This window comes from Jatropha curcas, chromosome 8 (assembly GCF_041381405.1).
Source record: "Jatropha curcas cultivar XTBG-Jc1 chromosome 8, XTBG_Jcur_1.0, whole genome shotgun sequence".
Lineage (NCBI taxonomy): Eukaryota > Viridiplantae > Streptophyta > Magnoliopsida > Malpighiales > Euphorbiaceae > Jatropha > Jatropha curcas.
In genome coordinates this window covers 1,163,512-1,185,270 of record NC_143158.1, presented here as the reverse complement: position 1 = coordinate 1,185,270, position 21,759 = coordinate 1,163,512, and the positions used below count along the sequence as shown (strand labels likewise).

General features: G+C 34.2%; 3 protein-coding genes and 1 long non-coding RNA gene across 4 annotated transcripts; all 4 read left to right on the top strand.

The window, feature by feature from the left end:
• The first annotated feature begins 3,792 nt into the window (after positions 1-3,792).
• On the top strand, positions 3,793-6,250 carry LOC149493964 (uncharacterized). The gene is made up of 4 exons (XR_016322035.1): positions 3,793-4,069; positions 4,286-4,413; positions 5,123-5,207; positions 6,010-6,250. It is a non-coding gene; the product is annotated as an uncharacterized LOC149493964 (long non-coding RNA).
• A 1,123-nt stretch (positions 6,251-7,373) lies between these two features.
• Positions 7,374-9,721, top strand: HY5 (Basic-leucine zipper (bZIP) transcription factor family protein). The gene is made up of 4 exons (XM_012221212.4): positions 7,374-7,543; positions 7,940-8,126; positions 8,262-8,418; positions 9,191-9,721. The coding sequence occupies exons 1-4, from the start codon at positions 7,447-7,449 to the stop codon at positions 9,245-9,247; spliced, it is 498 nt and encodes a 165-aa protein (XP_012076602.3). The 5' UTR covers positions 7,374-7,446; the 3' UTR covers positions 9,248-9,721.
• A 2,330-nt stretch (positions 9,722-12,051) lies between these two features.
• Positions 12,052-18,753, top strand: CESA1 (cellulose synthase 1). The gene is made up of 14 exons (XM_012221211.3): positions 12,052-12,346; positions 13,164-13,359; positions 13,452-13,633; positions 14,079-14,199; positions 14,296-14,482; positions 14,692-14,958; positions 15,055-15,400; positions 15,519-15,656; positions 15,766-15,891; positions 16,162-16,374; positions 16,470-16,734; positions 17,027-17,223; positions 17,337-17,687; positions 17,783-18,753. The coding sequence occupies exons 1-14, from the start codon at positions 12,266-12,268 to the stop codon at positions 18,365-18,367; spliced, it is 3,255 nt and encodes a 1,084-aa protein (XP_012076601.1). The 5' UTR covers positions 12,052-12,265; the 3' UTR covers positions 18,368-18,753.
• A 670-nt stretch (positions 18,754-19,423) lies between these two features.
• On the top strand, positions 19,424-21,542 carry LOC105637659 (hypothetical protein). Its single transcript, XM_012221210.4, has 5 exons — positions 19,424-19,724; positions 20,172-20,220; positions 20,404-20,466; positions 20,558-20,622; positions 21,299-21,542. The coding sequence occupies exons 1-5, from the start codon at positions 19,599-19,601 to the stop codon at positions 21,389-21,391; spliced, it is 396 nt and encodes a 131-aa protein (XP_012076600.1). The 5' UTR covers positions 19,424-19,598; the 3' UTR covers positions 21,392-21,542.
• Positions 21,543-21,759: the final 217 nt, after the last annotated feature.

Here is a 21,759-nt window from a genome sequence, read left to right as displayed (position 1 = left end):
TAGACATTATATAATTAAGATCCTAGCACATGTAGGATACTTAAAGGGCTAGACTAAGTTCGTAAATCTATTATAATAAAATAAATGTAGAAGATGGTGAATAACTTTAAATCACAAATGGGGAATGAATGGGGAAAGGAACGTGGATGCTGTAGGAAAGCTTAATAAATTAAGGAAATTGGATGTATCTAGGTAGAGAGTTATGTAGAAAGGGCTAATACTACTTATTAAATTTAAAGAACATTTATATAAAATCTGCTTTAAAGAATTAAGTGCGAAATTAGATCGAGGTGCTAAATAAAATAAAATAAAAGTTAATAAATTCGAAAGAGAATAAAGGTCAAAGATAACTCATAATAATGAAATAGAGATTGAAAAATTAGAATAAAGAAATCTGAGAAGCAATGACCTTAGGATGGAAATAAATTTTGTGTAAAATAATGGTTTTACGCCTTAGATTCATGTACCCATCCTTAAAACTCTTTTACGGATAAGACTTAAATGAGGTTGGGTACACTAAGGAGATATGAAGGATAAAAGAAAGATTAAAATGAATCAAAAGGCTAAAGAATTTGGATAAGACTAGGGGATGTTAAATCGTAGAAAAGCCGATGATGATAATATGGTCAATTAATTTATCTACTGTGGAATACTAGAATAAATAATTAGAAACAAATTGGGAAAGAAGAAAAATTCAGATGTAAGAAATATACATATAAAAAAAATAAATAAATAAAAAAAAATAATGATGATGATAAAATAAATAACTAAATAAATAAAGATAAAATAATAATATAAATATAAATCACTAGTGAAAATAACTTTTGGGAAAATTTAAGGTGTGGACCAATCTACTCGAGAGGCTAGTAATAGCAAAAGGAATAGTAATGATGGAGATTAGAATATTCTTGGTTTAAGAGGATCATTTAGGGATGAAATATGTAACATTAGACTGGAACTAGATGATTTCAGGATTGTCCTCGTGGAGATAGACAATTCATTTTTGTTAAATACCAAAAGGTTTTAGAAAATGCAATGAGTATTGATTTTCAAACTTCATGAAAATATTTTTATACCACGATTGAGATTGGTTTAAAATAAAAGTAAATGCAAATTTCTATTAAAAGAATTTCAAGGTTTTGTGTGAGTGACATGCCGACGTTTTTAAAAGTGGAAAAGGAAAATTATTTTAAAAGTTTTTTAAATAGTCAGTTACCCATAGGATGGTCCACCTAGGCTGTAGTTGTTAACTCATTCGTCGAATTTTTGAATAAACGATTAATCTACCAATTTATATCAGTGAATATTAATAAATAAAGACTTAAATTGCTCAAAAATCCTTAGTAGACACATTTGATGAAAGGTTTGATATGAGATAACTAGTGTTGTAGACCATTATTATAAATGAACCCACTGAAATAAATTCTTTCTTAAGAAAAAGAGATATGACATCAATAAAAGAAATGAATTTATTAAGGTAGAAATTAACTTGGTATAAGAGATACAAGTTAGTGAAACTTTGAAAGAGGTATATTAAGAATTGAAATTTTAATACTATGCCTTTTAGACTACAAGGAATTGTGACAAATCAGAACTAAAGAGACTTGATATGTAAATTTAAACTTTCAGGTAATTTACGAGATCATAAGAAAACTAGTCAACTTTAGGGGAAGTTTTGAAGTTAAAAGATATGTTACTACAATACAATTTAAATATGTGACAATTAATTTTTCCGAGCTCTTCAATAAATATTAAATTAATTAATTTAAATCCTGACAGGATGGTTGTCGGTAAAGAAAAAGAATATTCGAAGTTGATCCTCCTGTGAGACAAAGCTTTGACTTAAATTGATTAGGGGGCTATCTTAAACTGATATCAGTAGTAGATGTAAACAACCCATAAATGTATTAAACAATTAAACTTCAAGAGGAAAGTTCGAGAATAGTTATTGAATTAGTGAAATGTACAGTTACTAGTTGATATTAGTTGAGAAAAATTAAGTGAAACGAACTGTGAAGTGAATCGTCAGGTAATTAATAAAATTTATGCCAACGAAAGGATGAAAGACATGAACTAAGTCGAGGTGTAGATAATAAGGTGGCAATGTGCTAACCTGAGAAACTAGAAATGATAAGGTGAAATGGATAAATTCAAGGAAAGTTATAAATACCTTGTTAGACTAAATAATAAAAGAGAAGATAGATAAATTGATATGATATTAAAAACTTGAATAAATAAAAATAAAAATAAAAATAAAAATAATAAAAAAATAATAATTTTAAACAATTAGCTTATGTATTATAAATATGGATTAGGGCCTTGCTATTATTTCATAAATAAGGTATAAACTGAACTGTCATATGAAAACGAGTAAATTATGTAATTCAGAGTTGGGTGAAAGAAATGGAATTAATGAAGCCTACTTAATTGGTGTGATGTCGGAATAATAAGACACCGTTAGGTCGGGACTTATGAACTGTTATTGAAATAATAGATATTAGGTTGAAACGATAGTGATCTATAAGCCGTGGAAAATCATGATTCGTAGTATAAAGAAACTAAGTGGAAGGAATACTTAAATAAGTATGCTTTAATATCCTTAAGATGAATTAACAAGCAACATAAGTGAAATGAGAGGATATTATGAAAGTCAACTTTTAATGATAAATGTTCAGATAATTTATGGAATAAGTGATAGACATAGGGATGGCGATTAAATAAAGAGTGTAGAAATTCCTATAGAGTGAGCTCGAATAACCCTACGATATTATAGATAACGAAAATTACAAGAAAATTTTTCTTAAATTTTTGGATTAAAGTAACAATTTTTTTTACTTTGATTAAGAAAAGATTTAGTGCTAACATATGGGAATTTAATGAATCATTTCTTATTGTAGGTAAATTAAATTTCAAATTGTTTTGTTTTTGCAAATTATATATTTGGTTTTCATAAAGAAATGCGTAATAAAATTTAATATATATATATATAGTAAGCATTTTATTGAAAGGCTGGGTTAATTATAAGATTTTTATTTCAAAAGATTTCCTAGCAACGGAATTTTATTCTAAACATGACAATTGGCGGTAGAAATACAATCAAAATACCCCACTCACTTTGTTTCCTCGGTCTGTATTTTCGCTCTTGAGCTGTCTCCTTGGTATTGGAAGCAATTTCTTATAACTTTACAATTTTCCATGCGTCCATTCTTATTCTGTCCCACTAGATTCAATTCGAGGACGAATTGTCTTAAGGGGGGGAGATTGTAATACCCCGAATTTTTATTTTTAAAACTTTAGAATTTTTATTAAATCAAAAATCTAGATTTATGTTGATATGGGCTATTAAGATCGAGTAATTCTAATTGAGCCCAAAGTTTTACGAATTGGGCTCAAGCCCAAAAACATATTATTTAGAATTTTCGTTTGGGTAATACTTAAAATTTCGATGAAAATAAAATGGAACACTAATTGTTAATCGATTAAAAATGTGTCTATATATATGTAACTACTATATAAATTAATCAGCCTAAAATTAAAAATCTTTGTTATTAATATTTTATGAATAAATTGAGAAAATATTACGGAATTGAACAAAATAATCAAATAAATTGAACTGGACCCAAAAATCAAATTAATTTTTCGAAAACCAGATGAAAAATCCATAAATCAATTGAAAAACCAAGCTAAAACCATGATTTAAACCAAACCAGACTCGAATCGACCCAAACCCCATCCACCAATTAGAAAATTCTAGACAAAAACAAAAAAAAAAAAAAAAAAAAAAAAAAGAGAAAGAAAAGAGAAACGAGAAGAGAGACTCAGTGGTCTCTCTCTCGCTCTTCTCTCTCAACAAACCCCCTCCCCTTTTCTTCTCGTTCTCTGACCACCGGCGGCCAAATCCGGCAAATAGATACTCTAAAAATATCTACTCGTCGCAAGGAGTTTGATTTAAACTTTGGTTTGCGCGGTTTGAGCCCGGATTGAGAGAAATCTCGACCGAAACGTTTAGCACCGTTGCAACAACTTCTCCGGCGATTTCCCATCGTTTCCGATGACTTGAGGTGTCGAGGTAGGTGTTGATCGACTCCTCTCTTCTTCCTCTTTCATTTGGTAGGCTCCTCGTCGACTGTAATAGCCGGAATCGGAAAACCCAAAATGGGTATCACCGAACCTTTCCGGTCAATTTTCGGCCAAATAGTTCACACCCACCTTGATTTGAATACATATTAGTGATCCTCTCATCGAAACGAATAAAATGATGTATCGTTTGTCAATTTTGGTGAAGGTTAAATTTTCCGGCCACCATGCACGGCGGCGACGGCGGTGGTCCGGCGAGACTCCGACGAAGACCCCGAGAGGCAGAATGATCTCCTCTTCGCGCGGATCACGGACATAAAATCTGATTTTCAATCGGTACACTCTAAAGCTTAATTCGCAATTTTTGAATAAATCCCGAATTAATTAATTAATGAACTTAATTAAGTATTTAAGTAAATTAAATTAAATTAAATTAAATATTGTTAAATATATTTCATGAATATTAATTATAAGGTTGGTACTAAAATATATATTCCTAGCTAATAATAACTTTTAGGAATTTTATTAACAAATAAATAGTTATAAAACAATTAATTTTAATGGGCTATGTGAATTAAGTGACCGAATAAATGACGGTTATGGCGGACGGGATTAGTGGATATGAATTTGCCCGATGGATGGGCTGTGCGTGTGGATTTGTGAAAATTTGATAAATTGGGTAGTACAGTTTATAGAGGAAATGCTGCCGAAATTTCGGCGAACACTTAGTAAAGAAATCCGTAATAGATAATACGACTAAAATGATTATCGTTTGTGATATTATATTATCAATCGTATTAATACTATTAATAATATTATTATGATTAATATTCGTATTCTTCTTAGCGTTATTATAAAATATTACTTAACGGATAACTAAACGTTTTATTTAAAGGCGATAAATTAGAATAAATAAATAAATAAGGAAACCCAATATATATCTTAATAAGTGAATTAAATGACTGGAAACCAAAACTAATAAACGAATATGAAAAAGAATCTTTCAAATTAAACTTCTTACTTAGAATTTTATTGTTTATTTTAGAGGTTTATAAAATTCTGAAATGCGAGGACAAAGGCTGGAAGCATGTGGCTAGAAAGGCAGTCCCTTTAGAGGGCAATAAAGAACTGTGAGTAGTGTTAGATAATTCACCTCATCCGCCTGCATGCATGCATTCACGGCTAAATGTTATCATGCATTATTTTATTGAAGTGCCATATTATGATGCACTATTTGTTGATAGTAAAAATTGTTTGATTACTTGTGCTATGAATATACTGTGCCTTGTTTGTGTGGAATTGGGATGAAGTGGACCACCATGGGTTTGTGAGGACGGTCTGTGATGTGGATCCTGAATATGATATGATATTGACCGTCGGCCGGGAAAATGGGAGATCGGCGCCCCCGTGTGCACCTGATGATATGGGTTATATAGAACCACAGGATGGCCTCTTGTTGTTGCGCACCTGATAATCTAGATTTGATTGTAGCCCGCAGGGTGGCCTCCTGTTGTGAGCACTTGATGATCTAGATTGGATGGAGACCACCGGGTTGCCTCCTGTTGGTATGGAAAAGAAAAGAGAGAGAATGGAAAAACAATGAGAGGACTGGTCAGTGAGGATTAGACCAGTTGGCCGTATGGGGGATCGGCTCCCTGGTGCACATGTATGAGAGGGCGAGCCATGTGTGAGGACGGCTCGTTGGGGTTTCAGGTGGTGCCACTGACTAATTTCCACATGATGTGATTATATGAAGGTGATAATAATTGTGATTGCTGTTGTATTGCCATTTGTGTGAAAAACTGCATGATCATATAACTAAATGGGTGACCACATTAAAATATTTTAGCATTTGTACGATTGTGTGGGGTGAGAGAGTTATCTAATCCTGCTCACTGAGTTTAGTACTCACCCCCCTTCCAACCTCCCCAGGTAATAGATGGAAAGAAGAATCCTGGAGTCCAAATGAACGAACGAGATGTGGATCGATAAGAGTAATAATTATTGAATATGTAAATGCAAAGGGTAGCGAATTATGGAGTAGAGTTCCGCAATTGTATTCCAACTGGGTTGTAAATGAACAAATAGAGTATAAACATTTATTATTTGGATTGTATTTTGGATATAATCGTGAAATAAATTATTGGGCCTGAATCCACAATTGTGATTAGAATGCGAGTTTTAAATAGTACAGGCTTACTACGGGCTTCGGGGGCCTTAAGCCTACCCAGGTCCTAGTGCCGGTCCGGCCCATGGAAATGGGTCGTGACAATTATATATAAGTAATATTTGAATTAATTAAATTTTAATATTAAATAAAATTAATCATATCTATTATATTTTATTTTCAATAATTTTTATAAATATAATTTTATATTATTTACTTATAGAAACTTTTAAATAAAATTTATTTAATTTTGAATTTTCTGAACTTAATCTAGAGATTATATTAGAATTTATCCCTTATTTTCAATATATTTTACAAACGCTAATTAGGTATAATGTGATTGGTTTTCCTACATTTTTCTACAAGATGCAGGAAGTGAGAGATCTCAAGTTTGAGTCTTCTCCACCATAAAAATTTTTGCTAATTTGATGAATGTTATTTAAAAGGGAGAGTTACCTCCACTGTGTAGCATATAATATTATTTCGGCCCATTGGACTTCCTACGTATAAAAAAAAATATATTTTTACAAAATTTTCTAAATGAAATATTGATATCATATACATTTATTTACTTATTATTTAATTTATAAAATTTGAGTATTTTTCTTAAAGCTTAAAGTAAAATTTTTTATTCCATAAATTTTCCATCTTCCATCTTTGTGCAATTCAATCGTTTACCATGACATGATATTATAAATAATATGTATAAATAATTAAAAAGAAAAATAGGAAATCAGTAATTATAATATGCACAAACGTCATGATATTGGAGTTCTCTACCAATGCAGAATTTTTTTTATTATATATTGTAGTAGAACCCCAAAAATAGTTTCCCCAAAATCGAGAAATACAAAACAGAAGCCAAGCACTTTTAGCCCGCGTATGGTGTGGTCCCGATGCATTGCACTTTCCATTCTATTTTCCATCACCTCCGTCCGATCAAATGACATCCAACGATAAACTTTTGTCCACGCTTTTATCCCATAATCCTTTGATTAACTCAAGTTTTCATGGATCATATTCTTCCACGATTATCTTCTTTTCTCCGTCAGATCTGAATGAAATCCGAGGGCTGAAAATCACTCTGCAAACTTGTCTGTGCAATTCATTCCCTGTGACATTAATATCCCGCTCTTTTTCTCTCTCCAAAACGCCAAAGAAAATTTCTTCCCCAGTCCCACCCTTCATCTCTGTACAAAGAAATGCAAGAACAAGCAACAAGTTCAATCGCGGCAAATTCTCTGCCATCCAGCAGTGAGAGATCTTCAAGCTCTGCTTTTCAACTTGAAGTCAAAGAAGGTTACTCTTAAATTCCTCTTTCCAGTCAAAATTTTCTGAAGTTAAATGAATTTTCGATCATTTAATATACTGTTAACGCTTTTAATTGAAAAAAATTATATGTTTAGTTCGTAATTCCAATAAAGTTTTGAGATTTCTATCTGGGTTTTGTCTAATGACAAATTTTCTGTTCTGGGTAGAGCTCGATGGAGACAAATCTATATATCATTTTCTTTGTTTATGATCTCATCGTATCTCGAAATTAACTTATGTGACTTTGGAATTTTTTTAATCGTCGCAAAGTTCTGTAAAGATTCACCTTTTTCCTTTTGTTTTTTGTTGCATTGTCATCTATTCGAAACTTTGAATACTTGAGATATTTAATTATTATTAATTTAACCGCTTCTACTGCTTCAGGGATGGAGAGCGACGAGGAAATCAGGAGAGTGCCGGAGATCAGTGGTGAACCCGCCGGAACTTCAGCCTCAGGAAGAGACGCCAGTTCAGTTGCGGGTCTAGACCGTGTGCAGGCTCCAGGGGAGGGCCAGAGTCAAAGAAAAAGAGGAAGGAGCCCAGCTGATAAAGAAAACAAACGGCTAAAGAGGTAAGATTTCTTGATTTTACAATTTCATCTCATGTATCTAGCCGTTCCGTATGGGTACTGCCTATGGAGGAAGAAGGCATTTCAATTTTCAGGTGATACATCGTGTTCTAATTGGAGTGCAAAATTGGCAATTAGGTTGCTGAGGAATAGAGTTTCAGCTCAACAGGCAAGGGAGAGGAAGAAGGCATACTTGAATGAGTTGGAAACAAGAGTCAAAGAGTTGGAAAAGAAAAACTCAGAGCTTGAAGAAAGGCTTTCCACATTGCAGAATGAGAATCAGATGCTTAGACATGTATGCCATAATCCCATCACTATTACATTATCACATTGTAATTTGTATGCTTATGAATTGCACATCTCTTATCATTGGAATGAATTATTTGCATAAATCAAACTTCTATGATTGTTTAGCTAAGCTTCTAGACTTTTCAGTGAAGGGTGAAAAAAAAGGTAGAAATGAAAAAGTCATGTGCTTTATCAGAATGGGGTATGTCGGTGAGCCCACATCATCCTCATGACCACATCTTCATGATTGATATTTTATTTGATATTTGTTATTCTTTATATAATCTCTGTGACGATTGATTGGAAGAGAATGATGATGGACCAAAATTTTACATTACGAGCATATTTTGATGTTTGGTCATGAACAATTGCCATCAATGCAATGCATGTGGTTCCTCCACTTGCATTAATGGGTCTTTTAAAACCTTCCTTTTTTGATCATTCTTTTGCTTCCTACCAGACAACAGTACAAGAGAAATTGGACATGTAGGTTTTCTGGGGTTCTGACTTTTGACAGGGCCATAGATTTGCAATTGGTAGTTGGTTAATTAGGTTGGACCAATGTATGTGGTTGTTTCAGATTGCCTTAAGTTTAGATCTGTATGGCAACAGAAGCAAAGATGAATTCTATTTTGATTTCATTTATAAAAATTCCCAACTTTCAACGCCACCATGGAAAAAACAAATACTAAAGTCGGAATCTTTCTGTTATGTAGTTTGTGGGTTGAAGCAAAATCCATCACATGGTCATAAAATGTTTGGGATATGTTTTGTTGCAGATACTGAAGAATACTACAGCAAGCAGGAGAGGAGGCAGCAGTAATACAGAAAATTAGAGGAAATTGTGCATTTTTTTTTTTTTTTTTTAATTTCGGAGCATTGGAGAACTATGAAGCAAAGAATCTGAAGCTTAAAGCTATGTTAATTCCTGCAGAACGTTCTTTGCCTGGGGCTCAATGGCAATTTCTTTAATTTTTTTAAAAATCTCCTGTTCCATTTCTGAATTATTTTGCCATATATCGACAGTGTAAGGTAAATGGTGGCCCTATTGGAGGGGATGATGGAGAGGAAAATCGATTGCTTAAATGAGTGTAATAGTGGCTTAAAGCGAATTAGTTATTGTATTGTGACAAGTTGTTGAGATGTCCATTGTTATTTGCATGAATGAAGGGTAGAAGGTGGCGAAGGGCTATCACAGGATTAGTTGCAAGTGAAAGAAATCTTTGGTCACTTTCTTTCTTTTGTTTGGAAAACTGTCGATGTCTGCTACTGTACATTTCCCTAAAGCTTAAACCTTTCAAATTTCATCATATTTGTATTAGTTGTGAAAAGGAGGCTTAAATTCAAGTTTAAAGGGGATTAGATTTAGTCCAACGGGGTCGAGTAACCTGTGGTATAAAAAAAAGTTAATAAAATTTATTATATTAGAATTTTAAAAAATAAATTAGTAGTATAAATAAATGATGAATTAGTAATTTCGGTCCTATAAGGTTTCTAGAAGAGTATTATTGTAATTTTTTAAGTCAGTTGAGGGCATCACTTGAAAATTACGCGCAGCGCTATTGCGCTTTTAAATCTGCGGTCCAACGACCTGTCGTTCCTTGTCGGTAAAAAATCTACGCGCTCACCGCTAGTTGACAGACAAAATAAAAGTTTCCTCCCAATCGGAGAAATGTTCCTGCCTAAGAGGGAAAAGTTTTCGTCCGACAGGGAAACTTTTCTCTCCTCAGTAAACACAACAAATTTAATTACGAGACTGAGAATTGCAATCCAGCACAAATTATTAACCGTGTGATTGTGGTCAGATTATTAAAGAAAATGGAAACCGGTAGGGGTCGGTAAAGGAAATTCAAAATTTTTATTTAGTTTTTTATAGTTTGATAAAATTTATAAGTTATTTTTTTAGGAAATTAATTAAATAGTTTATCTTTTTATTATCATCGCAGAATATTAAATATTATTTTAGTATAAATTTTACCATTTTCTTTCATAATTAACTAAAAAAAATCAAATTGTATATGTAATTTATAAATTATGGTCAGCAATATTTAGGATACAGGAAGAAAACCAGATTTTGAATTGATAATTATGATATAAAATAATTCGAAATTAAAACAATGGGCAAATAAAAAACAACTACTTAATTAACTTTTAAAAATAATACCCTTAATTTATTTTCTCACAAAAAATAAATAGCCTTCATTTGTAAATTTTAATAAGTTATAAAAATTAAACAGTAATTCGTCCACCGACACCCACTGGAGTAGTAAACCGAGGCTACCGACAATTACCGGTAAGTCACTGGGACAGCCTGTTAACAGCAAATAAAATATTCAACTAATACACATATATTGCCATAGATTGATAAACTGGGATGCTTCCACGTGTCATAATTTTATTGGATGCGTCAGCAGAAGTCGTAACACCAAAAAAAATTTATTTTCAGAAAGCCAATCACATACTTTCAACCCATTAAGCTCACAGAAAAATACAATAGGTTTATTAAAAGGGAAAGCGACTTGCTAGCTGTTTGTGATGTGGCTCCAGTTCAGATTCTAGGCTCTAGCTCAAACTGTTATTGAGCTGCTGCTTCTGGGTTTTGTCTAATCTATCCCTTCAGATTTATTTTATTTTTAAGATACAAAATTAAATACTACTGATTTAGCCATTTAGGTAAAAAAATTATTTTAATCCCCATCCCCTGATTTACAATGTAAAAAAAAAAATTATTTGTTTGGATTTCTAATGCTTGATTAAAAAATTTATTACTGAAAAATAATATTAAAATAACATAATTACTGATACTCAATTGTTAATATTAAAAAACAATTGCTAATTTAAATTATTTATAAACATAATATTATAAATTTTTTACTGAATTAAATCGATAACTTTTATTTTATTAAAAAAATTAACAGATTAAAAATATTAAAATATTAACTTTATGATTAATAATTACTTGACTTTATCATTATATCATTATCATGATGATTATGTCAACAACATCGCATTAAAAAAAAGTTAATAATAAAGCAACCGAGAAAGCAACATTGAAAAAAAAAAAAAAAAAAAAAAGGCTAGGAAAACAAAGATGTTGCATAGGAAAAAATAGTTACGGGTTCGCTAAAATTTAAGAAAAGGCAATAAAAAAATAGATAGAGAGTGGTAAATGTTTCTAATTTGGGATATATGTGCCCGTGATTTAATTGAGTAAAAAGAAAAATTTATTTTTGGTACGTTCAAAGAAATCGGCTATTTAATTTATTACAAATTTCTCAATTATTAGCTATAAATTGTAGTGAATGATATATTAAAATTTATTAATATCATTTTGGAATAATCTTTAAGTTAAAAAATATTTGTCATCAAATGTATATTTTACAATATAAGATGAAAATCTGAAATACTAAAAGAATTAGCACTGGAGACGTGATTTATGTTGTTCATGAAATTTTATTTTCAAAATCCTGAAAGAAAAAAATTAAAATATGAGTACTATAAACAGGAAAATAAAAATCAACGGGTAAGCGGCTGAGCCGAGCTCAGAAAGGAAAGGAGCAACCGGTTCAACCAGTAAATCGTACCGGCTACTATTATAAACAAAACGAAGAGAATAAAATAACAGAAAAGCAAGATAATAAAAAGACAAGCATTGAATAGCAAAGAGTGATAGCTGGAAGGAGAAGAGAGAAAAGAGAACACATGAGAGAGATGACGTATTGAGTGGGCGAAGAGTTCACACAGACACCATCATTTACCCATTCTCTTTTGCCCTTCATTTTCCACTTAGCATTTCCCCTTCGTTATTCACAGATCTGCTTATTTTTAAGAACAAACATTGAGCCAAATCCACCATGGAAGCAAGTGCCGGCATGGTGGCCGGGTCTTACCGGAGGAATGAGCTGGTCCGGATTCGCCACGATTCCGATAGTGGGGTTTGTGTTCTGAGCTTGACCATTTTCATTTTCATGCTTTAATTTTATTCATTTAATTTGTTTGTGACTGTAACTGTACTGACATTTTGGTGTTGGATCTGACTGTTAATTATACGAGAGTGATGTTTTCTTAGCTCGAAGTTTTGTGGCGGTTTTCGCTGGGTTGGAGATTGGGTAGTGGGTCTTTGTGGTCTTTGTTAATCTTTTCTCAATTCAGCTTTGGTTATTGACTTACTGATATTGATCAGTGCATTTTGATTATTGACTTATTGATATTGATCAGTGCATTCAGCTTTGATTATTGACTTATTGATATTGATCAGTGCATTTTCGTGATTTGATTTATTTATGAGTGAGTTCTTAGTTAGGTATTGATTTTTTTAAGTTGGATCCACAGTCGATTTTCATTTTAACAACATTTTTAAAATGAATTGCTGGTTTTCTGGGGAAGCATGTTTTGATCTGAGAGTTGTTGTGCAAAGTGAGTTTGGCACTTTAACGTTTTGGTCTTTGTAGCTCGTTTAGCCAGATTTTGGAATTTAAGCCTGTCCGTTCAGATTTTGTGGTTACTTGACTGAAAGTTGAGTGATCTCTTCATTCAGCTGTGGAGATGTCGGTGTCATATTTCTATTTGGATAAATTCCCATTTTGCTGTTTGAAACTGACGGGCCATGGTGTCCTTTAACTGAGATCATGATTTCACTCCACTGGGGTTAATATACGATAGTCATTTGCGATCCACTTCCAAAATATGTATGGTAAGCTGAATATTTTTTTTCATAATTCTAACTATTGCATTGTTTGTGGACCAATGCAGCCCAAACCCCTCAAGAATTTGAATGGCCAAACTTGTCAAATCTGTGGTGATAATGTTGGAGTTACAGCCAGTGGTGACACATTTGTTGCTTGCAATGAGTGTGCTTTTCCGGTTTGCCGCCCTTGTTATGAGTACGAGCGGAAAGATGGTACTCAGTCTTGTCCCCAGTGCAAGACTAGGTACAGAAGGCACAAAGGTTAACTTCTTTGTTTGTTGTTTCTTCAGAATCACATTATGACTTATATTTTCTTGCCTTATATAAGCATTGCCTCTGTCTTGATTATTCAGGGAGTCCTCGAGTGGAAGGAGATGAGGATGAAGATGATGTTGATGATCTAGAGAATGAATTTAATTATGCTCAAGGCAATAGCAAAACAAGACGCCAGTGGCAGGGTGAAGATGTAGACCTTTCATCGTCCTCCAGGCATGAATCTCAACAACCAATTCCCCTACTCACAAATGGGCAGTCGGTAAGCATATTGGTTCGCTGACGTGCAACTTCTTTTGCATCATATGTTAGATCACTAACTTCCATTGTTTCTATATGCTTCCTAGTTTTTCGGAAAATTAGAAGTTTTTGTATCGCATTCAGTAAATAAAAAATTGTCCTTGGATTTGTTGCGTGACTCTCGACTTTTTGATCTATTCTTTTTACTTCATCTGCTAAAAGTTGATGCACTTTGTTTGAATGTCACTATTATCATGCTTATCTGGTGTTTTGACTAGTCTGCTTACTTAAAATTTAGGCTGAACCTTGAAATAAATCAAATAATTATCCTTCTTTTGCAAAGAAAATATTCAGGGATGTGATTTTGGACAATTATTTTCTTAGAGGCACATTGGTATATGAAATGTTAAGTGTGAATTGTTTCACTTTTCCAATAATCTGCTCACTGAAAGGCTTTGTGTCACCAGGTTTCTGGAGAAATTCCCTGTGCTACACTAGACACTCAATCAGTTCGAACTACATCTGGTCCTTTGGGCCCTGCTGAAAAGAATGTTAACTCAACTCCTTATATCGATCCAAGGCAGCCAGGTATCAAGTAACCTGAATTTTTCTTACCTCAAATAAGCTTCTATTACTTCATGATCCTTAGTGAGTTTTGAGTTGATCATGTCATCTGCATTGCAGTCCCTGTTAGAATTGTGGATCCATCAAAGGACTTGAATTCTTATGGACTTGGTAATGTTGATTGGAAGGAGAGAGTTGAAGGTTGGAAACTCAAACAGGAGAAAAATATGATGCAGATGACCAATAGATACACTGAAGGAAAGGGAGACATGGAAGGTACTGGTTCAAATGGAGAAGAACTGCAAATGTGAGTTTCTTTTTTAAAATTTGTTTAAGCTTTTGTCAAATTGATGGATGCCAGTCAAGAGCAAAGTTAATCCATTTTGTTGATATCCAAACTTTAGCTAGTTATCGTCGTTATATTCTGAGAAAGTACTTACGATGCCAAGCTGGAAGGATTAAATATTTTCCTCATTTGACTTAGCATTTTGTGTTTGTTCTTCTGACGTGTCACAGGGCTGATGATGCTCGACAGCCTTTGAGTCGTGTGGTGCCTATTCCTTCCTCCCATCTGACCCCTTATCGTGTTGTAATCATTCTCCGGCTTATTATTTTGGGCTTCTTCTTGCAATATCGTGCATCTCACCCAGTGGAAGGTGCATACCCGTTGTGGCTAACATCAGTTATTTGTGAGATTTGGTTTGCTTTGTCGTGGCTTTTGGATCAATTTCCTAAATGGTCTCCTATCAATCGTGAGACTTACCTTGATAGGCTTGCTTTGAGGTTAGCTAAAGAAATTTTAATGATAATAAAATAAGGTCATGATTGGTGGAGTAATGGTGTTGTTGATCACTTAATTGAATATTCTGTGTGGTGCAGATATGATCGTGAAGGGGAACCATCGCAGTTAGCACCTGTTGATGTCTTTGTTAGTACAGTGGATCCCCTCAAAGAACCTCCTCTTGTTACAGCCAACACAGTTTTATCCATTCTTGCTGTTGATTACCCTGTTGACAAAGTATCCTGTTATGTTTCTGATGATGGTTCAGCAATGTTGACATTTGAAGCCCTTTCTGAAACTGCGGAGTTTGCAAGGAAGTGGGTGCCCTTTTGCAAGAAACACAACATTGAACCTAGGGCACCCGAGTTTTATTTTGCCCAAAAGATTGATTATTTGAAGGATAAGATACAACCTTCTTTTGTAAAAGAGCGCCGAGCAATGAAAGTGAGTGATGAAGATAAATACTTGTTTCTCTATATTCTGTCTGTATATTCATTTGGCTGCAACGTGTTCCAGCATTTTCATGGTTACTGATGAAAATGAGAATTTTTATGTGTTGTAGAGAGAATATGAAGAGTTCAAGGTGCGGATCAATGCCCTTGTTGCTAAAGCACAGAAGATGCCTGAAGAAGGTTGGACAATGCAAGATGGTACTCCTTGGCCTGGAAATAATCCTAGGGATCATCCAGGAATGATCCAGGTATTGTCATACTTCCTCTGAGCTTTGGTGGTCGTGACTCTTTAATCTATATTCACTTTCTTACGAGTTATAACCATAGTATACATTTTTCTCCTGTGGGGAAGAGCAGGTGTTCTTAGGGCATAATGGGAGCCTTGATATGGATGGAAATGAGCTGCCTCGTCTTGTGTATGTTTCTCGTGAGAAAAGACCAGGCTTCCAACATCACAAGAAAGCTGGAGCAATGAATGCATTGGTTCGTCCTTTTAATATCTCTTATCTTAATCGTCCCTGCATTTTGAGCTCTGATTAATCATCACAGACAATGGTATTTGGGATGATATATATGTGTTCTGATAAACAACTGTATAGAGACTTCCTCTTTCTCTTAGAAGTAAAGGATTGTTGGAACCTATGTACTATGCAGTGTGGTCAAGATGATTGATTGGCAAATTTCTTTACTAAACCGTTGCTGCTTCTAGACCCAAATTTTCTTCTTACAGTGTTTATCCTTGTGCTGTTGTAGATTCGAGTTTCAGCTGTCTTGACCAATGGCGCCTATCTTTTGAATGTGGATTGTGATCACTACTTCAATAACAGCAAAGCTCTTAAAGAAGCAATGTGCTTCATGATGGATCCTGCCTTTGGCAAGAAAACATGCTATGTACAATTCCCACAACGTTTTGATGGCATTGATTTGCACGATCGATATGCCAATCGTAATATTGTGTTCTTTGATGTATGTCCCAGTTGATTTGTTATCAGTCTCCAAATTATTTGCTTCTCTTTTTTCCTTATGTTATGGTGATGTGCTAATGCGATCTATTTCTTTAGATCAACTTGAAAGGGCTTGATGGCATCCAGGGTCCAGTCTATGTTGGTACTGGTTGTTGTTTCAACAGGCAAGCACTATATGGTTATGATCCAGTTTTGACTGAGGAAGATTTGGAACCAAACATTATCGTCAAGAGTTGTTGCGGATCAAGAAAGAAAGGAAGAAGCGGTAATAAGAAGTATATTGACAAGAAGAGGGCAATGAAAAGAACTGAATCCACTGTTCCCATTTTCAATATGGAAGATATAGAAGAGGGCGTTGAAGGTTGGTATTCCATGATATATTGCTTTCTAGCCCTTGTTTTTCACTATTATTAGTTTAACTTCTACGAGGATTGAATTTCAGTAATTTGACTTGTTCATCAACATGGTACACTTAATATATGCAAGGTCTCTGGTATTTTAGTGCTGTTTTAGTATTGAACCATAATTTTGAAGTCTAATCACCGAAAAATCCCTCAAACTTGCAATTGTAACCAGTTTCTTCCATGTGGTTAAAATTGAAATGAAAAAGTGTATGCAGTACGTTTCTTCACTTTTTACTATATGCTCTGCAGGATATGATGATGAGAGGTCACTTCTTATGTCCCAGAAGAGTCTAGAAAAGCGTTTTGGTCAGTCACCAGTTTTTATTGCGGCCACCTTCATGGAACAGGGAGGCATTCCACCATCAACCAATTCTGCTTCTCTTTTGAAAGAAGCCATTCATGTAATTAGTTGTGGATATGAAGACAAGACAGAATGGGGCAAAGAGGCAAGTCTAATTTTTTCATTTAGCAGCAATCTTGAATGACTCCTTTCCTCCCCCATTCCCTTCTCTCTGTGTGTACCTGTGCTTATTAGTTGATCGTTCATGTTTCCTGCCAGATTGGATGGATCTACGGTTCTGTGACAGAAGATATTTTAACTGGGTTTAAGATGCATGCACGTGGTTGGATATCAATCTATTGTATGCCTCCACGCCCAGCATTTAAGGGGTCTGCTCCTATCAATCTTTCTGATCGGTTGAACCAGGTGCTTCGGTGGGCCTTGGGATCAATTGAAATTTTGCTGAGCAGGCATTGTCCAATATGGTATGGTTACAATGGAAAATTGAAGCTCCTTGAGAGGTTGGCATACATTAATACCATTGTGTACCCACTGACCTCTATCCCACTGATCGCTTACTGTATGCTTCCTGCTTTTTGCCTTCTAACTGGAAAATTTATTATTCCTGAGGTAAGCTGACAGTTTCATTTCACTTTGACCAATTTATGTGGAGATATATATCTTAATCATGAGAACTTAACAAAATTGTATCACAATTTTATCAGATAAGCAATTTTGCTAGTATGTGGTTCATTCTCCTCTTCATCTCCATTTTCGCTACTGGAATACTTGAGCTCAGGTGGAGTGGAGTTGGTATTGAAGACTGGTGGAGGAATGAACAATTCTGGGTCATTGGTGGTACATCAGCCCATCTCTTCGCTGTGTTCCAAGGTCTTTTGAAGGTTCTTGCAGGGATTGATACCAACTTTACTGTCACCTCTAAAGCTTCTGATGATGATGGGGAGTTTGCAGAGCTGTATGTGTTCAAGTGGACATCTCTTCTCATCCCGCCAACTACAGTCCTTATTGTGAACTTGGTGGGCATCGTAGCTGGTGTTTCATATGCCATAAATAGTGGCTACCAATCATGGGGTCCACTATTCGGCAAGCTATTCTTTGCTATATGGGTTATTGCTCATTTGTACCCTTTCCTGAAGGGTTTATTGGGTCGGCAAAACCGAACACCAACCATTGTCATCGTGTGGTCTATTCTTCTTGCTTCCATTTTCTCGTTGCTGTGGGTGAGGATAGATCCCTTCACATCAGATTCTACAGCTTCTTCAAATGGTCAATGTGGCATCAATTGCTAAGTTGGTTTTTTTTTGTCATAAAGTCCATCTCTCTGCCTAGTGTATATAACAAGAAATTAAGGTACTCGTGGTGGGTATTATATTCGAATTTATGTACGGCTAGTGCTCTCTTCTTCGTCTGGAAGGAAGTTAAGACGGATGAGAACGTCAAAACAAAATATGAACCCTTCCATGTCATTTTGTTATTTGGTCACTTCCTCTCTCCCTCCCTCGAACTGTTTCATCTTTTGGGTCTCCTCCATGGGAGTAGGTATTGTTCTGGATATCAAGTCAGCGACTTTGTATTCGTTGTGCAGTTCAGTGATTGTCTTTTGGTAAAAACTAAAAGCGTATAGAAACCTATTCATTGTCTTTTTACTCGGTTAATGATAAGAAAATTGATGTCATTCTTTTGCTGGATCATGCTCATGGTACTTTATTTATTTATTCATTACGCTTGGAAGTTTAGATTATTTCATGTAATTCCAATTCTATAAATTCTAATTACAACCTAAAAAACTAACTTTGCAATAGCGGTTTATAAAAATTCAAATTAATTTAAATAGATCATGAAAAAAATATTTTAAATTCAAAGCAATCAAATTTATGCATGCCTTTTGCTATTTGATTGAAATTTGAAAGGTAATGAATGAAAAACAAAAATATAATTCATATAAATTAATTATTATAATTTTTACTTACCTAATAAATAATAAAATTGAAATTCAATATTCTAAATATTGTGAACCATTAAAAAATGTAGGGTTAAGATGTACTGATTGGGAAAGGGAAGGATTTTTTTTTTCTTCTATTATGTGGCAATTGTTACTTTCATTATTATGTCATCAATCTCTTAATAATAATACTGTAGAAATAAATATTTTCCTGTGGAGAACGGACCTGGGTGCTTCAAAGGGCCCATTGGGTCATACACTATAATTAATGGGCTATCAAAAAGTAAACTGGACTTTTTTTTGTGGTTTTAAATTAAAATGAAATAAGAAACAAAAAACAGATCTAATGGAACGACGCCGTGTCTGTGATAATTCTTGTTTAAAACCCCTAAAACAAAAGCAGGAGAATCGAGGGTTTTTGAGCTAATTATAAATTGCAGCCTCCTCGTCCAGCATCCCTCTCGCGTGCAGCAGCAGAAGCTTCTACAGACAGAACAACAGAGAAATTTGGACGAAGAGTTAGGGTTAATAGGTTTCTCTGTAGGCAGGCAGGAGCTTAAACAACAAATAGTTATACAATGGAGGGGATCACTGAGGGAGTAAACAACTTAAACATCACTGATCCAGCTTCAGCTAACAAGAAGAATCGTATTCAAGTCTCTAATACCAAAAAACCCCTCTTCTTCTATGTCAATCTCGCCAAGGTACTCTTTCAATGGCTTAGTTCTTTCTTTGTTTACTTTTACAGTGCTTTTCCTTTGAGCTGCCTGGAATTGAAAATTGGAAAACTATTCTTTTTTCTTTCTGCAAATTAGATCTGTTCGTGGATATAATATGCGATTCTGAAAATTGTTTAGGGTTTATTTCCTTTGGTTCTTGTTTTCTTTCTCAGCCCCGCCTACTGTATAAAATTCATGATTCAAAATTGTAGCATATTCTCTTTTATCACCAGTCCCTCGAGTTAATGAGGGCTTCTGTCCATAATCAGAAGATAGTAATAAAAGATGTTGTTTTTGGTTCTTGAGAACTTACCTTGGTTAAAACTTAATTAATTGATTGGATTCTATAATTACTCGTTCTTGTAAGCACATGCATGCACTTTGATCTGTTGTGTGAATAGCTATTAAGAGGTTAATGGTTTTCTTTTGCAGAGATACATGCAGCAACACAATGAAGTTGAGCTGTCTGCTCTTGGAATGGGTATCATTTTTTCTTTAGATGCTTCCTTATATGTTGCTTTTAACTTCACCAGCTTTATTATTACTTTGTTATGTTATTGAAGCACAAAAAGCATTTGCAATTGTTACAATATAGGCTGCTAATATTTGAACTATACTTGGATTACTACTAATTACTGGAGTCTTTATAACATTTTATCTACAGCTATAGCAACAGTTGTTACAATTGCTGAGATCTTGAAGAATAATGGGCTGGCTGTTGAGAAGAGTGAGACTTCTGTCCTTTTCATAGCATTCTATTTTAATTTTAAATTGATTTTGAGGGCTCAATGATTCATTGTTTTGATACTCATGGGCAGAGATCACGACTTCCACTGTTGACATGAGGGAGGAAACAGGAGGGCGGCCTGTTCCAAAAGCAAAGGTAAATCCGAAATATAAGTACTTTTGAAGTGAACCTGATTTGCTGTTGAGATCCTCTGTTATTGAAGGATTTAGTGGATAGAATCCTGCCAGATAAGGTTTTACTATGAAAACCTAGGACAAAGTAAAAGTAAAATCCTATGCTTTCTTTTGTTGGAAACTACGATTTTTTGTTGGGTAATAATCAATGATGAATGCATGGTGTGTTTGGCATGAGTTCTTTTCTTATGAACTATGATCAAATGTGTGGAAGTAGGGTCTGTGATGAAAATGGTTGAGTCATCAGGCTATTACCTCAAAGGTTATGACAAAATTGGGTGTTAAAACCCGGAGAAATTGGATGTGGATGATTCTAAGAACAATGCCTATTGCTTATCAATTCTAATTGAACTATGAAAGCCTTGACACTAGAGAATTTCATGAGTACCGTCTTACATTACATGTGATGTTGGCTTGTATAGTGAATTATAGAATAATAATGGTCAACAATGGATGCATGGCCTGCATTCTGGTAATGAAATATAACACCGGATTCTAGTTAGCAGGTGGTGCATTCACATGGATTAGGTTTTCATATTTATTGCCGCCGAGCATCTGGTTGTCTTGTTAATGGTAGTAATTTTTAACTCTCTTATGGGAGTGGAAGACTGATATTGTGTGAATTTGCTTCCTGGTAGATTGAAATATTGCTAGGGAAGACAGAGAAGTTTGATGAACTGATGGCTGCTGCTGCTACAGAGGAAGCAAGAGATGGAGAGGAGCAAAGCTGAGCTTCAGTTCTCTGAAGTTCCTTTATTGTGGACATCTGTAATGTTTTATTTTAAATTGGATTTTTCAAGTTTAGTAGCTGTTATAATATTTCTTGTAGGAGGTTTTGTAAAACAACAGTACTTCTCTATTCAAAATTCAAATTCGTTTTCAGGCTCTGTTACCGTTAAGAGTGAAGTTGCTTTGGTTGGTTATTTTCTTACTAATCCTCACATTTTCTTATTAATCCTCAAATGGCATTTGATAGAGATATCAAATTTATTGACTTGGATTTCAACTCGATTAAATTGAAATTTAGAAATTCAATATTAATTTGTGTTCTCATTTCATCCAATAGTTTGTGCTAGGGCCATGTATATAACAATTAAGT

Bases quoted from the DNA above. Each gene is read 5' to 3' on its own strand.
- HY5 (XM_012221212.4), top strand. From the start codon at position 7,447: ATGCAAGAACAAGCAACAAGTTCAATCGCGGCAAATTCTCTGCCATCC. The intron at 7,544-7,939 runs GTTACTCTTAAA...CTACTGCTTCAG, and splicing joins TCAACTTGAAGTCAAAGAAG to GGATGGAGAGCGACGAGGAA. The intron at 8,127-8,261 runs GTAAGATTTCTT...ATTGGCAATTAG, and splicing joins GAAAACAAACGGCTAAAGAG to GTTGCTGAGGAATAGAGTTT.
- CESA1 (XM_012221211.3), top strand. From the start codon at position 12,266: ATGGAAGCAAGTGCCGGCATGGTGGCCGGGTCTTACCGGAGGAATGAG. The intron at 14,483-14,691 runs GTGAGTTTCTTT...GACGTGTCACAG, and splicing joins AATGGAGAAGAACTGCAAAT to GGCTGATGATGCTCGACAGC. The intron at 15,657-15,765 runs GTATTGTCATAC...GGGGAAGAGCAG, and splicing joins ATCATCCAGGAATGATCCAG to GTGTTCTTAGGGCATAATGG.
- LOC105637659 (XM_012221210.4), top strand. From the start codon at position 19,599: ATGGAGGGGATCACTGAGGGAGTAAACAACTTAAACATCACTGATCCA. The intron at 19,725-20,171 runs GTACTCTTTCAA...TTTCTTTTGCAG, and splicing joins TCTATGTCAATCTCGCCAAG to AGATACATGCAGCAACACAA. The intron at 20,623-21,298 runs GTAAATCCGAAA...GCTTCCTGGTAG, and splicing joins GGCCTGTTCCAAAAGCAAAG to ATTGAAATATTGCTAGGGAA.